General features: G+C 40.2%; 1 protein-coding gene across 3 annotated transcripts; it reads left to right on the top strand.

Annotated features, from left to right (window-relative positions):
* The first annotated feature begins 37 nt into the window (after nt 1-37).
* LOC121889174 (solute carrier family 41 member 1-like) lies at nt 38-15,103 on the top strand. Of its 3 annotated transcripts, XM_042400936.1 has the most exons (12): nt 38-600; nt 736-852; nt 1,479-2,213; nt 7,430-7,537; nt 7,907-7,978; nt 9,293-9,437; nt 9,575-9,721; nt 10,245-10,389; nt 10,552-10,631; nt 13,136-13,270; nt 13,818-13,966; nt 14,100-15,103. In XM_042400936.1, exons 3-12 carry the CDS (start codon nt 2,040-2,042, stop codon nt 14,277-14,279), a joined length of 1,335 nt encoding a protein of 444 aa, XP_042256870.1. In that variant the 5' UTR covers nt 38-600; nt 736-852; nt 1,479-2,039; the 3' UTR covers nt 14,280-15,103. The 3 variants fall into 3 exon arrangements, with proteins under 3 accessions (XP_042256870.1, XP_042256862.1, XP_042256879.1); XM_042400945.1 differs by lacking the exons at nt 38-600; nt 736-852; nt 1,479-2,213 and adding exons at nt 6,349-6,390; nt 6,588-6,623; XM_042400928.1 differs by lacking the exons at nt 38-600; nt 736-852; nt 1,479-2,213 and adding an exon at nt 5,792-6,390.
* Nucleotides 15,104-15,200: the final 97 nt, after the last annotated feature.

Raw genomic sequence — 15,200 nt, 5'->3', positions numbered from 1 at the left:
TTTTTGACTTGGTAACCTCTCATCTCATTACTTGACCTATTATATCTTAATTCTGAATTAGTATCTCGAAATTCTGAATCTGGCCCAGCATGAGTATTTATTTATTTATTTATTTCCTTTTCCTGGCAGGATTGATCCTCCATACCTCACTGTTCATTAGCGGCCCAGCACCAACCGTGGATGGCACCAAACGGAAAAGTTAGCGACCTAGATTAGTTTTTAGACCGAGATTCTTCTTTTGAAATGATCAGTTTTGTTGCATTTTCATTAATTAGCTCAGGGCTCAGTCGTCAGCTACAAAAGGTGATATGAAATAACCAGGGTGCGATTCAACGCCCCCCCGGTTTATATCTGCTGAGTTATTTTTATCTCCGGTGGGGATAAGAAATTTATTCCCCTCACAGTGATTTATGCTGCTTCACCCATAGACCAAATATGTAAGATAAAAATAGGTCAATTAAAAATCTAAATAAAGCATTGCAACGTGAGAGCAGTCAATAGTGCAAACAACAACAAAAACATAAGTTAACTTCCATTGTCAGCACCCGCCTGATAATAGAGATGACACCGCGTCAAGGCTATGATGGCGCAGTAAATGGGGTAAATTGTATTTAAATCTCTTTTTATATAGCCTTGTGTTGTTTTTACATTCTATCTGGATGCCTGTCATGTTTTATGTAGAGCACTTTGGATTGCCTTGTTGAAATGTGATATACAAATATTCCGTGCTCGCAGATTTGCAGAGATGTCGGTAAAAGAGGGGCGACACCCCGCGGATGACCCCTGCACAGGAAAGTGTAAACAGAAGTCAGAAGTCCATCACCAAAGCAGACTGGTCTCTTAGTCTGACAAGTAGGAATATATCCTACTGTATCTAATTTATTTTTTATGATGACAGCACGTTGTGCTATTGCATGTTGTGATTATTTTCTATTCAATATTGAGCATAGAGCTGAATTAAACAGTGACTTGCAAGAATGACATTATGTGTTTCGGCACATCTGGCCGAGTTGCGCCATTTACAGTACTGAAAGATCACACACACACACACACACACACACACACACACACACACACACACACACACACACACACACACAGATCTTTTCACATATACAAACAACACATGTGGTTGAATAATCATTAATCAGGTCACAGGTGCAGGTGTTAAAGACAACTGTCCTCAACTTTTAAATGTGATATAAAGCTTTATGGTTTGGTGTGGTGGTCAATGGCCTAGTAGGGACACTACTCTAAAATCATTCTCTAAAACAGCTCTGGCCTTGCAGTATTTTTTTTTTGGTTTAAATTCTTTTTTGAACAGCAAATAGATATCTTGAACAGTAGCCTTCACACTGAACATAACACACCTGACTATTGAGAAACATGGAATGGAATAAGAACAGTATTTATGCTACTTACAATTGGGTTTTTGTTTAATTGTAGCTCATTAATTTTGTGTTTCTATGGTGTAAAAGTGGTGTTTTAGAGGACTTTAAGCGCTGTAGGACAGAGCCCACAAGGAGAGATGGAAGAAGACAGAGCCTCTGAGAGAGGATAGAAGTCAGAAATTGAGTGACAAGAGAAGAAAAAGGTGGAGATGATGAAGAAATGTGTGTGACAGAGACAAGAGAGAGAGAGTGCTGAAGAGGGAGAGGAAAAGACAGATGGATGAACAAGAGTCTGCTCCAATTCCAGCTGGACATGGCAGTATATTTTCTTTCTGTTTTATATCAGTTTCTCTAAGAACATACCAGGTAACAAGTAAAATGACTAAGTTATTGGATATTACATGTCGGGTTGACCTTACATGTCTGACATGGAGGAGCAGTTTCAAGCTACTAGGAATTAGTCACAATTAAACAAAAGAATCTTAAACTGTCACCAATAATCAGCTGCATAACAGAGATAAGGACAGTGGTCACTGACATCAACCAGGACAGGGTGACAGATTGAAAGACAAACAATATTGGGCTCTTTCAGTTGGCAGCAGTTTGGTTTGTGTGAGCACAGAAAGCTGGCAGCTGAGCACACCGGACATGAATCTGAGCAGCAGCAGCAGCAGTAGTAGTAGTCCTGACAATATGGAGGAGGAGAAACTCCACATTTCCTCCAGAGAGTCATCCAGGCTGATCTACCTCCAGGTGCTGCCTTCCTACCTGCTGGCCGGGCTGGGCATGGTGACTGCCGGCATGCTGCTGGACCAGGTGCAGGTCAGTCACACCTATACAGAAAACTGTGAGAAGATGCCAGTATAATTTCTCATTTCTCTCTTCAAATGAGAGTGGCAGTGATTGGTAAACTACTCAATAAATCGATTGGCAGATTAATCTGCAACTTTTTAAATAACTGATTAATCATGTCAAGTGTTTTTCAAGCAAAAATCCAAACATTCTATGGTTCCATCCTCTCAAATGTTAGAATTAGCAGATTTTCTCTATTTTATATGATTGTAAACTGTATATTGTTGAGTTTTTGGGGTTGAAAATGTCACTTTTTGTCTCAAGGAAACTGATGAGCATTTCTCTATTATTTGTTCAATTATACTCAATCAATCAAAAATAATTATTAGCTGCAGCCCAACTTCAAATTCCTCACTTTATCTTACTAACAGCCCAAACCTAAACATATTCAACTGAATTACCTGTATGACAAAGAAACGCATCAAATCCTCACACATGGAGAAGCTCAATGTTTGACATTTCTGCTTGAAAAATGACTGAAGCGATGAACTGAGCCAACTGATTTTCTGTTAATTGACTAATCAATAAATCAACAAATTGTTTCAGCTGTAATCTACACTAAAGGCAAAAACCTGGACATCTTTGAACTATTTCACTACAGTAGTCTTACATGTGTCTGGTATCTGAAACAATCACTAAAGTGTTTTCTAAGGTTTTTTCGTAAGAGGCTAATTAGGAAACCACTTATACGTAATAACAAGAATACGATCGATTAATTCTCCCATCAAGTGTCAGGAAGGCTGGTAAAGTCCAACAAGGTAACCCTTCTATCTCCACGTGCCTTCATCTCTCTGACTTGATATTTGTCTATTTCTCTCTGAGGTGGGAAGACTGAACTGTGTGGGTTTGGAGGTCACAGTGACCTAGTGGGTCTATAAAGTGACCTTGCTCCATGGGAACAAATAAACTGGTCTTGGCAGTAATGTACAGCTTCACATTCATTTATGAGGGAATGTAAGCAGTGGTGGAAGAAGTACTCAGATTCTTTCCATCAGTAAAAGTAACAGTGCCACAATGTAAAAATATTATATTACAAGTGAAAGTCCTGAATTTGAAATCCTACTTAAGTAAAAGTGTATTATTATCAGCTACATTTAAAGTATTGAAAGAATTTTATTTTTTTTTCCAGAAAATCAGCCCTTGTGACTGATATATTAAATACATTTAATAAAGTATATTATTAATAGTGAAGCATCAGTGTTAGAGCAGCATGTTACTGTTGTAGCTGCTGGAGGTGGAGCTAGTTTCAACTACTTTATATACAGTTAGTTGAGTCCAGTGGTGCTGGGAGGGGTTGTGAGATGATTAATGGGAGAGGAAAGAAGAAAAGTTCTGATACACAAATATGAATTCACTTTGGACTCTTCTCTAGTCTTTGCTTTGTTAAATATTTCAGAAAAAAGTTTAGGAACTACTGGTTTCATCTTTTACAATGCAGTGTAATTTAAAATTTTACAATATGTTATTTCATGTAAAAATTTAATCTGAAAAGTTACTAATAAGTAAAACTGCCAAGTAAATATAATTGACTAAAAAGTACAATATTTCCCTTTAAAATGTAGTGGAGTAGAAATGTCAAGTATCATGAATTTGTACCTGAAAACTGTACTTACAGTTCTTGAGTAAATGTACTTAGTTACTTTCCACCACTGAACTGCAGTACAGTGTGCTACTATGCAGAAATTGGGAAACAAAGCCATAAACAAAGTAAGGAGACATGTTGGCAGAATGTGTAGTTGTGAATTTACCTAAATCTCAAATTTACTATTAGAGCTTTTTCTGGTGAAAAATGAGTCACACATTCGGACAGAAGGCAATTCCCACTTCCTTGTTTATGTCTAATTCACTGCTGCCGTGAATCATCACTGACATTGAGATGTATTGACAGAAGTTGTAGCTGGCTAGCTGCTACCGTATTTGGCAGCATTAAATGAGAAGTAATGACAGCTTCAGGAGTTAGAGAGAGTTGCCTCACTTGTGCGTACTGTTGACTGTGATGGCCTGTGTTCATATTCTGCCTGGAAACTCTGAGGCATCTCATCCCCTCTCATTCTCTGTTGTTTTTTACTGTTAGTTTTTCCTAAAATATGACAAAGAGTGAGCTTTGAGAAGAGGAGAGACAACTCTCTGCTCATTCTACAGATGCTTGCAGCAGGTGCTTCACAACCCAAATTACAGCCAGAAGTCAGAAGGGGGAGCTGCAGAGAGCACAGCACCCATTCCAAGGCATGTCCCAAGGACACTTTTCAGCTGAGTCATTGTCATAGTGTGTGTGTTTGTGTGTGTGTGCGTGCTTATGTTCCTCCCATGTATTTACATAGATTACATATAGTGTGAACAAAGGAGCAAGGGAGACCAAAAACCAGAACAAAGTCAGAACTTTTCTTATTTCTTTCTATCACACCAAACAGCAGTGTAGGTGTACATAGATGCTATTGGCTTTTATCTGTGTGCCAGACTATGGCAAATATGCATGTAACATGGAGCAGCTGATGTAAGAAAGACAGAAAGAGAAAATCAGACAAATGAGTGATGTAATGAACTCTGAGAGACTGAAAAAGTCCAGGGGGACAGTTAGTGGCAGTCTGTGTTTCATCCAATCATGGATGATAAACTGTGTCCTTTCCAGGCAGCAGCAGCACCACGTGTCAGTGACAGGTACAGCACCTGCTGCTGCTCAGTGTGCGTCACACACTTATAGTGAGGACATTGAAGAGCAGGGGAAGGAGGAGCTATCAAAGAGGCGAGGAGGTGGGGGGGGGGGGGTGTGGGGGGGGGGGTGTGGGGGGCAGAACTGCAGCATCCTCTGAACTGATCTAAAAAGAAACCAGGAGCAAGAGAAAAACTGAGGAGTCCTGATAGAATCTGGTCACCTTGCTTATACACAGACATCACCCAGCGGCAGCATCACCATCCCCCCCCCCATCTTCACACACACCCACACACAAACATTGTCCGTCTTGTCCCTCCCTTCATCACAGAGCACCGTCACGACTCATCTATCCGTCTGGAATCAGAGGGAAGCCCTGGCAGCGGCACGACAATCGCCGTCTCTCTTCAGACAAGCCTTCGACGTCATACCGTCCACCTGCGTCCCTTCACACATCCTCGCAGCCTGGACGGACATCCAGGCATACCCCCCCCGATCAAAATGAGGAAGGGGCTCCAGAGCGGTCAAGTTCACGCAGGGCATCAGCACAGCGAGGAGAAAGAGAGGGAGGTGTGGAGCGAGACGGAGGAGAAGGAGAAGGAGCGGCAGCACAGGAGGGCTGAGAAGAAGCTGCTGGCCTTCTGGATGTCCTTGTCCCACAGGACCTGGACCCTCTTTAGGCCCCGAGAGAGACCGGCCTTCCAGCGCTCTGCCTCGGCCGCCCGGCTGCTCAAGAGTGAGGCATGAGGAGGGAAAGAGTGTGTGTGTGTGTGGCTGTAGTGAGTGCGTGTGTGTCATGTAGGTCTGTCAGTAGCAGAGTGTCAGAAGAGGCCTCACAGACCTGCTGTCAATTGGACCTGTGTGTGTGTGTGTGTGTGTATGTGTGTGTGTGTCTAATACATGTGTGTCCTCCATTCAAGTGGCTGAAAGCAGCTGGTTCCATTCCTCTGTCTAGCTCACCATTTGCAAAAGTACTCGTGGCTGTCCTGCCAGTGTGACAGATGAAGGGCAAAACTAATTTTTTGGTCAAACTAATTTAAGAATAACTGATTCCAGAAACTGCACAAACATCACCTGTGACTTTTGAGAGTTGAGCAAGGAGAGGACAACTTGGTAACAGTTGACAAAGGAAACATTTTTCTCTCGCTGGCTAGTGTTCCCCTCAGCAGAAATGGATCATGGCATTGACTGATTAAACACAAAGCCTGGAGGCTGATTTTTGCGGCACAGACGAGCAGTCACTCCCTAACGACACGTACGCCAGAGGCTTTCCGGACAGAAATGGGTTAACAGGGATCAGTCATGGTGGTGACCCATCTGGCGCTGGAACTGTGTTTCCAAGGGAAGAAGCTGAGGGGCTTCACTTGTAAACTGACCCGCTCGGCCCACGGCTTCCTGCCAGAGAGCTCATGGATCATTGCAGCCCAGGTGCTGCTGCCGTACCTGGTGTCTGGACTGGGCATGGTGGCAGCCGGGATAGTCATGGATATAGTGCAAGTATGGAAAAAGTGCAGCAAAGTGTGTGTGTGTGTGATTATACGATAGTACTAATATTAGTTTGTTACATCAGTGTTTTTTTTTTACTAACACTAAATGCTGGACAGGTATATTTGATTGTAAACACCTACTATGAATATGACAGGCGAAGCTTGGTCATGTTTCTGACTTTTCATTATCATCGCTGTTTTCCGTAGGTTCATTGTTTCATGTATCCTTGAGCTACAGTAGTGGTGAGTTGCTGGAAGGCTGAGGGAGTCAGATGATGAAGGATGAATGTGAATATATCATCTAATAGTTGTGAAAGATCCTTGCAAATAGTACAAAAATGAAAGAGAAATGCAAAAAATGCAGTTTAAAAAATGCTGTTTAAAAAATGAGAGAAGACCTTGGCAAAATAGCAAATTACTCCCTTTTTTTTTTTTTTTACAATTAGGCAATCTTTCAAGTAACCTTTAGCTAGAAACTATGATACAGAAGAATTACATGTGTAATAATATTTGGCCTTCTCACAGCAAGGCAGATTCAGTATCAAAACAGTATCAAAAGAAGCAAATAGAGCAGAGCTACCTAATAGTTCTCTCTCCCTGTTGTAAATATCCCAGCAGCAGCACGACATGAGTTGCAGTCTGAATTATGCAGCAGGTCAGCTAGCCACGAGTTGAAACATAAAAAGCCAACAGATCAGGTTTCACGGGAGACACATGGAAACACGGTCACTTAACAAATCCTTCAGCACTCACTGGTCAAACAATTCACTGCATATGAGGGAGTAGATGTAGCCATTGGAAGTGTGTTTTTATGCAATAAATAAATAGTGGAATGAAAGTGTTTTAATCCCCTTGAGATCATGCAGCGTGCTGGCAAATGTTTCAATGTTTCAGCATTTAAATCAACAGTTACTCAGCACTGAAAATAAGAATTTTACAGTTTTTTCTTTTATTTCCTTGAGGGAAAAGTTGTACTTTACAATACTAGAATAACGTCCAGTTGGCTGGGAACAGACTGTACTTTAAGAGGCCACTGTGGTGTTTTTCAGCACTGGGAGGTGTTCAAGGAGATCTCAGAGGTGTTTATCTTGGTGCCAGCCCTGGTGGGGCTGAAGGGGAATCTGGAGATGACACTGGCATCCAGACTGTCAACAGCAGTGAGTGGAAACACACTCGCGGACATGCAGAGCACACACATGCACGCAGACCACATGACGACAGTTATTTTAAATGTATGCGACTGTAGAACTCTTAATATAGAATATATTTTTCACCAGATCTTAGTAAGTTTGTGACATGTCTTTAAAAATATGAGGCTATTATTCTGTTTTTCAGTTTTCTAACATCAGTGAATCAAAGGTCTACATGAAAAAAGAAGAACTATGCAGCAGGGATTAGACTACACTTCTAAAACATTAAATTTCTACTCTTAACACATGAAAAAAAGATATTTTGAACAACTTTAAAGATATTCTAAATACCACTATTTGAGAAATATGATTACATAAGCTCGTTTGTGTCCACAGGCCAACACAGGGCAGATGGATGAGCTGCAGCAGCAGTGGAGGATGGTGTGCTGTAATCTGGCTCTCATTCAGGTGACACACCGCTCCACCACACACACTCCATCCTATTAATAACACACTCCATCATTTTGGTCTCTCTCTGCTGGCTTCAAGACAATCTGTTAAACTCAAGAAGCTTTGCTGACGAGATAAGATCGTCCTCTCTTTCAGAACACTTCACTTCTCAGCTTGTTAAATACACAGAGAAAATAATAAATGGTCTAATTTAGAGTTAAAATATACACGTAGCAGGGTACATGTAGTATATTCCGTGTTTTACTTTTAAGACATTTCACCAATATCTTTTTCAAATCAGCTGTATTTGTCATTTTTTGATCTAAGACCTTATATGTGCTAAAAATGTCTTAGAGTGGTAAAGACACAGAGAAAAGTGAAAGAAAAAGCATCTGCTCTCATATGTTGTCATAACTCAAATGAAGACAAGAGCTTTATCAGTATATTGGATTATTTTGTGCTGTTGTAAATATATTTCAAGACAACATAACCAAGACTTGACAATGCAGTTTGGTACACAAAATGTCAAAGTTTAGTTTAAAGAGCAAGACGAAAAGAAATTCCACATGTAAATAATTGGCTTTTTGTCCATTCTGAAATGAGCAGTACAGTACAGTAGGTGATTAATATGTGCATTCATGTGTGTGTGTGTGTGTGTGTGTGTGTGTGTGTGTGTGTGTGTGTGTATCCATGCACGGGAATGTAATGTGTTAATAAGTTCAAGGTGAAAAAGTATAACTGAACGGGCAGATTCACTGCTGTGAAGAGAAGGAGAATTCTAAGATAAAAACATAATAAATTGCCTCAATCTAATCTGTCTGCAGTACTTGTAAAAGCACAGCGGTGCGCAGTAAGTCATATAATGGGGAGGCAGTCTTGTGAATCATTTTAATTTTGCAAAAGAAAGACTGCGAGTGAGCGAAGGTAAGATTAGATCAGGTACAGTATTTTACTGCTCTCCTGGTGAGATTCTTTCTGATAACTTTTATTGTTCATTTCTTTCACTTCGGCAGAATTTAAATGAGGAGAGAGATAATTCATCCTGTATCTAGTAGGTTTTTATATCGTATAGGCACAGGCCTGCTGGATGATGACCTCTGGGATCTGCATGTATGGTCACTCCAGTCAAATCTTACCATTTCTAGAACAGCAGTTGAACAGTTGAACTGGTTGTGTCTTGCACTACATTTTTTCCTGCTTTTCTATTTTCACTCTTCTCTTGTCCTCTCTGAGACAGACAGACAGAAAGAAGAACAAACAGATGGATTGGCAGACAGATAATAATTTATATATTATGGATTCATGTCTCTCTGCTTTGTCCTTCATGTCCAGGTCCAGGCCACAGTCGTGGGCTTCCTGGCAGCGGTTGCAGCAGTGGGTCTCGGGGTTCTAACCAGGGGGAGAGTTGATGTTATCCAGGCTTTAATCCTGTGTGCCAGCAGCGTCACCACTGCTTTCATCGCTGCGCTGTCTCTAGGTCAGACAAAAGACTGCTGCACAGAGCGAACGCAGAGTAGAGTAGATGCACACAATACAACATAGAAGACAGTAGAGTTTATTAAATGAGTGTGTTTTTTAACTTCTATATCAAGTTGTCATCTTGTGCTTTGGCAGGCTTGGTGATGGTGGCAGTGATCATTGGTTCTAGGAAAGTTGGCATCAACCCAGATAACGTAGCCACGCCCATCGCCGCCAGCCTCGGAGACCTCATCACTCTGTCTTTGCTCGCTGGGGTCAGCAGCTTCTTCTTCTGTTACAGAGGTCAGAGGTTCGGTACACAGTATGTCTACACATGTGACATGTCAGGACTCTGGTTTATTGATCAAAGAGGGTAAACCTGATTCAAGTCAGTTTAATGCAGATTAGAGTTGAGATTATGAAGATTTCAACAAATTGTGGATGAAACAGCTTTGCAAACGGCCCATAAAACAAAAAATAATGATTAAATTGTTGGAAAAAGACTATTTGTGAAGTATTGACTGTGACATTGTATAATTTCCTGTTAGAATGAAATGGTCAAGTATGTTGATTTTTTTGTATACTAACTACGAAGAAAAAATAGTATATAGTACTGTAAACAATAAGTATCAAGTATGGAATTGGATACAGCCAGAAGAGGGCAGCAATGTTCAGCCTTTCATTTTTGCTGCACTACAACGCTGGATGCATCTTTCAAGCTTTTACTTTGTTTTCTTGCTGTTGCTTTTCTTCTATTTCTCTTCACCAATTCAATAATTGTATTGTATTGTATGACAGATGTATTCTGTTTTATGTTGTTCTCCAGACTTGTGGTATTTGCCTCCTGTGGTGTGTGGCTTCTTCCTGCTTCTTATCCCAGTGTGGGTGATTATTGCCCGTCGATCTCAATCTATCAGAGAGGTCCTAAAGTCAGGCTGGCAACCGGTCATCTTGGCCATGTCCATCAGCAGGTCAGCCAACTTTTCATGTTTCTCTTCCTGAAGGTCACTTCACAACACTGTACGCTTTTTTTCCTTTGATCACTAATGGTTTCAAGTCACACAACATGTTTCTTTCATTGCAATAAATCAAAGCTTTTATTCCTCACTCTTGTACTGCTGTCTTCTTCCCAGTATTGGTGGTCTGATTCTGGATAAGACAGTGAGCAATCCAGACTTTGAAGGCATGGCTGTGTTCACTCCAGTCATCAACGGTGAGTAGATGAGAAAATAATCTCAGCCATCAGATTTACCAGTAACACTTCACTTTAACCTCCTCATTTAGCATCTATAAGCACTAACACTTGATTACATATTAATTACACACTATAATGTAATTAGAAGCAGATAAAAGGACATCTTGAAGTATTTATTTTATTTATATTTTTGTCAACAAATGGAACGTTTCCTATGAAGAATCCATAACTGGTGTATAAACAGTCAGTGAAGGCTTGATAACACAATATAATATCTCATATGATGATATGATCACACACATGAATCAGTCCTATGTTCAGAGGCAGCTTTCAGACTGTTCATAAACGTGTTCAAAATTCATGAAGACATGTTGAGCATGAAGGTTCATTCTTGACCTTCAAAACAGTAGTGTGACAAAAAAGCACTCAAGATCCACTTACTAGATTTCTCCCATGGCTTTCAGTTGCGTCTCATGGCCTTCATCAGCAGATTAAATGGTAGTCCCCTTCTTTAGCATTTATAAGCAGTGTACAAACATGTAATAAATGGTTTATAACAATGTAGTTATAAGCAGAGATAAGCGCATATTTAAGTGTTTATTAACACACAGTATTTGTCAACAAAGACATATTTCATATTATTACAACTGTCATTCATTATCTGTTTATATACCATATTTATATCTTCATATTTATATAAAACATTAAGAGCATATGTTCATACACCAGTTACAGATGCTTCACTGGTGACAAATAAATTAATGAACAAATATTATATTTGCTACTAATTACATTATATTGCTTTATTGTGTGTTATAAACCACTTAACTGCGTATAAATGCTAAATAAGGTGGTAAAAATAAAGTGTTAGTTCCATTGTATGGGTAAAAAATGCCCCAAAAAAGAGGCTCTTCAGATGCAAAAAAAAAAAAAAAAAAAAAGAATATATTACATGTCCAAAAGGTGATAAAATGTAAAAATAGGAAAGAAAAGTGAATGTTTCAGCTGAAAAAGGAGTCTTCAGTCTGTAATTTACCCAACTGTTCTCATGATGACAGAAAACATGGAGCTCTTTAGCTGTTTGAGGGAAACCTTTCATATTTCCCTACTTAAATGAAACCTTCCAGCTAAAACTTGCTGGTGCCTTGTTTTCAAAGAGTGAAACTAAATCTTATGCAGTTAGGAACAACATTAAATTAAACTGAAATGGTTTAAGTATTCAGTTGACACTTTGTTGGACAGGATTCTCATTTTCGAGGCCTGGAGCTCAGATACATGTAACCTTAAACAGATGTTATTTTAAACATATCTCTTTAATTGTGTTGAAACAATTATTGGCATTCCTTCCACATGCCCTAAGCACAGAGCCAAAGAAATGAAGGCTGACATGTTTTCCTGAATGAGTAAGCAGAGCTTGGATTTGAGGTTATTGTGTTTCCACACTCCTAATCTTTGAAGAGTCACATTAAAGCTTCATTATTAGCTTTAATATTTACAATAAAAACCCCTCTGTCAGCTGATGTCATGTGGAAATTGTTGGAACATGCAGATGCCCAGCAGCTAATCCTCATTATTTATAAATCCTGGTGTCTCCACAGCCTTACAGTGAAGCAGCGGTGTGGTTAAAAGGGAGAGCTTGACTTTTAAAATGGCTCTAAATTTGATTAATCATTCATGAGGTATTAAAGTGAGCAGCCTCCTCTCTGTCAAAGAAACCTCAGAGAGGCATAAAGTTGCCAGATCCTCACTGACAGAAGCTTGTTGCCCACAAAGCGGCATACTAAGTAGGGAGGAATTAACAATGGTCTTTACATAAAGCACAAGCCTGCTCAGAATGCCAACTATGCATTCACTGGTTCCCGTTTCCGCAGCATCTCTGCCAGCCTCAGTGCTACCAAAAACCCCTCCTGCATGTAATGCCATCCCAGGACAGGAAGTGCATTTGCATTCCAATTCAACGCTCTCCCCTCCTGCCCTGTTGACCAGAAACACTCCTCCTGTTTTGTCCAAATGATCCATGTGCTGCAAAGCTCTGCAAGCCAGGAGCTTTTATTGTGCTCCCAATGAAATCAGCCTGAAGGGAGAGCAGTGAGAATGCCTTTTCCAAACAGAAGGACAAGTAAGTCCCCTGGGACGCTGTGAGTCACGAATACCTGATGAATAGATTCCAAGCAAAGTACATTTCTTCAAGTGTTTTTACACTCGTATTGTATAGTGACTGCTCAGCCTCCTGAATGGCTGCTTTGGACTGTCAAATATGATGGGAGAACAAGTCTAAACAACTGATGATGGTGATGAAGTTTGCCCAATATGAGAGAAATCAGAACGGTATTAAAACATGATGTAAAGGCAAACAATTACGCTTTAAAAGACATAAATGAAAAGCATGATTTGTCACTTATTCTGCCTTGAAAAACAAAACCAGCCCCCACGCTTTCATCATCTTATTAACAGTTTATTATGGAATGAATCAATGCTCCACACTGCTAATATTGATGTCAATAATCTCCTTGTCTATGTAGGTGTAGGGGGAAATCTGGTGGCCATCCAAGCCAGCAGGATGTCTACTTACCTCCACTACTGGAGCACTCCTGGAGCTCTGCCATTTAAAATGAGCATGAACTGTCCTGGACCCTGTGCTACCTTCTGCTCCTCAGGTCAGATACAGAAAAAAAAAAAAAACATGATTTAAAGGTGCAATGTGTAGTCTTTTATCAAAAATGTTCAATCAATAAATCACTACCAAGTCAAATATGTGGCATTTGGTTGGATTTGGAGAGGAATGTGATGGATTTTTTCACAGCACAAAAAGGACAAAATGGATTTGAAGCTGTATGAAGCTGAGTAATCACATGATGGCGGATGTGGACAAATTGTTCCCAACACTGTTACGCCACTCTGTTAACATTAGGAGGAAAGATCATGAAACAGTTTTGGTTGTAACAGGAAGAAACAAAGTTAATGGGAAATGTGGTTAAGTTAATAATACCACCAGCTTGAGATAAGTTCTATCAATCATCTCCAACACAATTTTGTTTGTTTATAGTTATTCACTTAAACGATCATAAATAAATCCCAGGACAGAAACTAAAACACAGCAATCACTTCCTGTCTCTTTAATAAACATGAGAACACATTAGTTTTAACAGACGCTAGACACACTGGTAAACAAAGTTTGTTTCTTTCCTTTCTGCATTTATCCAGATGTGAACTCCAAATCAGCCAGGGTCCTTGTCATCCTCGTCGTCCCGGGTCACCTCCTGTTCCTGTACACCATCCACCTCCTGCGGGGAGGCCACACCACCATGACACCCACCTTCATCATCTGCTACCTGTCTGCAGCTCTGCTTCAGGTCAGATGACCTCTTTCTCATTCTACCTGAAAATAAAACTGTACTCTTACTATACAAATTTAGTCTTCTACACATTTTCTGCCAATCTGGGATACATTCATTCGAAGCTTATCTTAGTGTTGTCATTATCCAGGTGTTGATTCTGCTCTACATGGCCAGCCTGATGGTGCGGTGGCTGTGGCGAAGGGGACTGGACCCAGATAACTTCTCCATCCCTTACCTCACAGCTCTGGGTGACCTGTTAGGGACTGCCTTCTTGGCTCTGAGCTTCAGGCTGATTCTGGCAATCAATTCCACCCGGACCGGAGTTTGACGCAGACTCCCTGAATGTACTGCTGTCTATATGCAAGTGGCTGAAAGCTTGTGGGATAAAAGAATGCCGAAACAGAAGGGAGAGAAAACAAGGTGAAGAAAGTTTGGACTGTAATTGCACTTTGTTCTCCCTATTTGCCAGCTCACTGTGGACGATAGTCGTGCACTGTTCCCTGAAGTTTCATCTGCCTCAATATAAACACCACCCAGCTTGGCTCTGTAGAAACATCCATCTAAACTGGATGCAAAAAGTGTGAATACCGTAGAACAACATCTGTACACCTATTGTCAGCTCTTAAATGATTGTATAAAGGCAATAACAATATATCATTGAGTGCAAATGTATATTCACATATATCAGATGCTGCACTGTCTGGATGAATGTTAGATTTGATCGTGTTTATTTTATGTAGATTTGTGCCTTTAAACCGTGATAAGCCTTCAGTTCTATGTGTTCCTATGAAGGGTTAAAACTGTTTGGTGTTGCCAAATTTCTACTGGATGATATTTTACTTGTGCCACTGAATCTAGTCTGTTGTACCAAACTGTCTCAATGTTAGTATGTGTTCCAGGTATGAACAGATGTCTCTTTATGCTATTTTTGTGTACAAAATGATTTAGTATGCATCTCTCTGTAAGAGGCCTTCTCACTTGTTTGATATGCACTTTTAGAAAGATGCTCGTCTTTACTGATCTGTTTCTCGAAATAGCATACAAAGATGGCGAGAATCCTATTTTCACAGCGACATCAAGCTTGACAGGACTTTGTACTGTAGTGCTATCATGATTTGTCATTTAAATAAAGGACTGATGTGTAAGTCATGATTGCTGTGTTGTGAAGAAATCTGTCCCTGAGCATGCAAAGAATCAGGATTGCTGCCTTCAAAACTACTAGATATTAAAAACTCCAATATTCAAAACC

This window comes from Thunnus maccoyii, chromosome 3 (assembly GCF_910596095.1).
Source record: "Thunnus maccoyii chromosome 3, fThuMac1.1, whole genome shotgun sequence".
NCBI classification, from domain to species: domain Eukaryota; kingdom Metazoa; phylum Chordata; class Actinopteri; order Scombriformes; family Scombridae; genus Thunnus; species Thunnus maccoyii.
The sequence above is the reverse complement of the archived record's forward strand: the minus strand, read 5'-3'. Positions and strand labels throughout refer to the sequence as shown.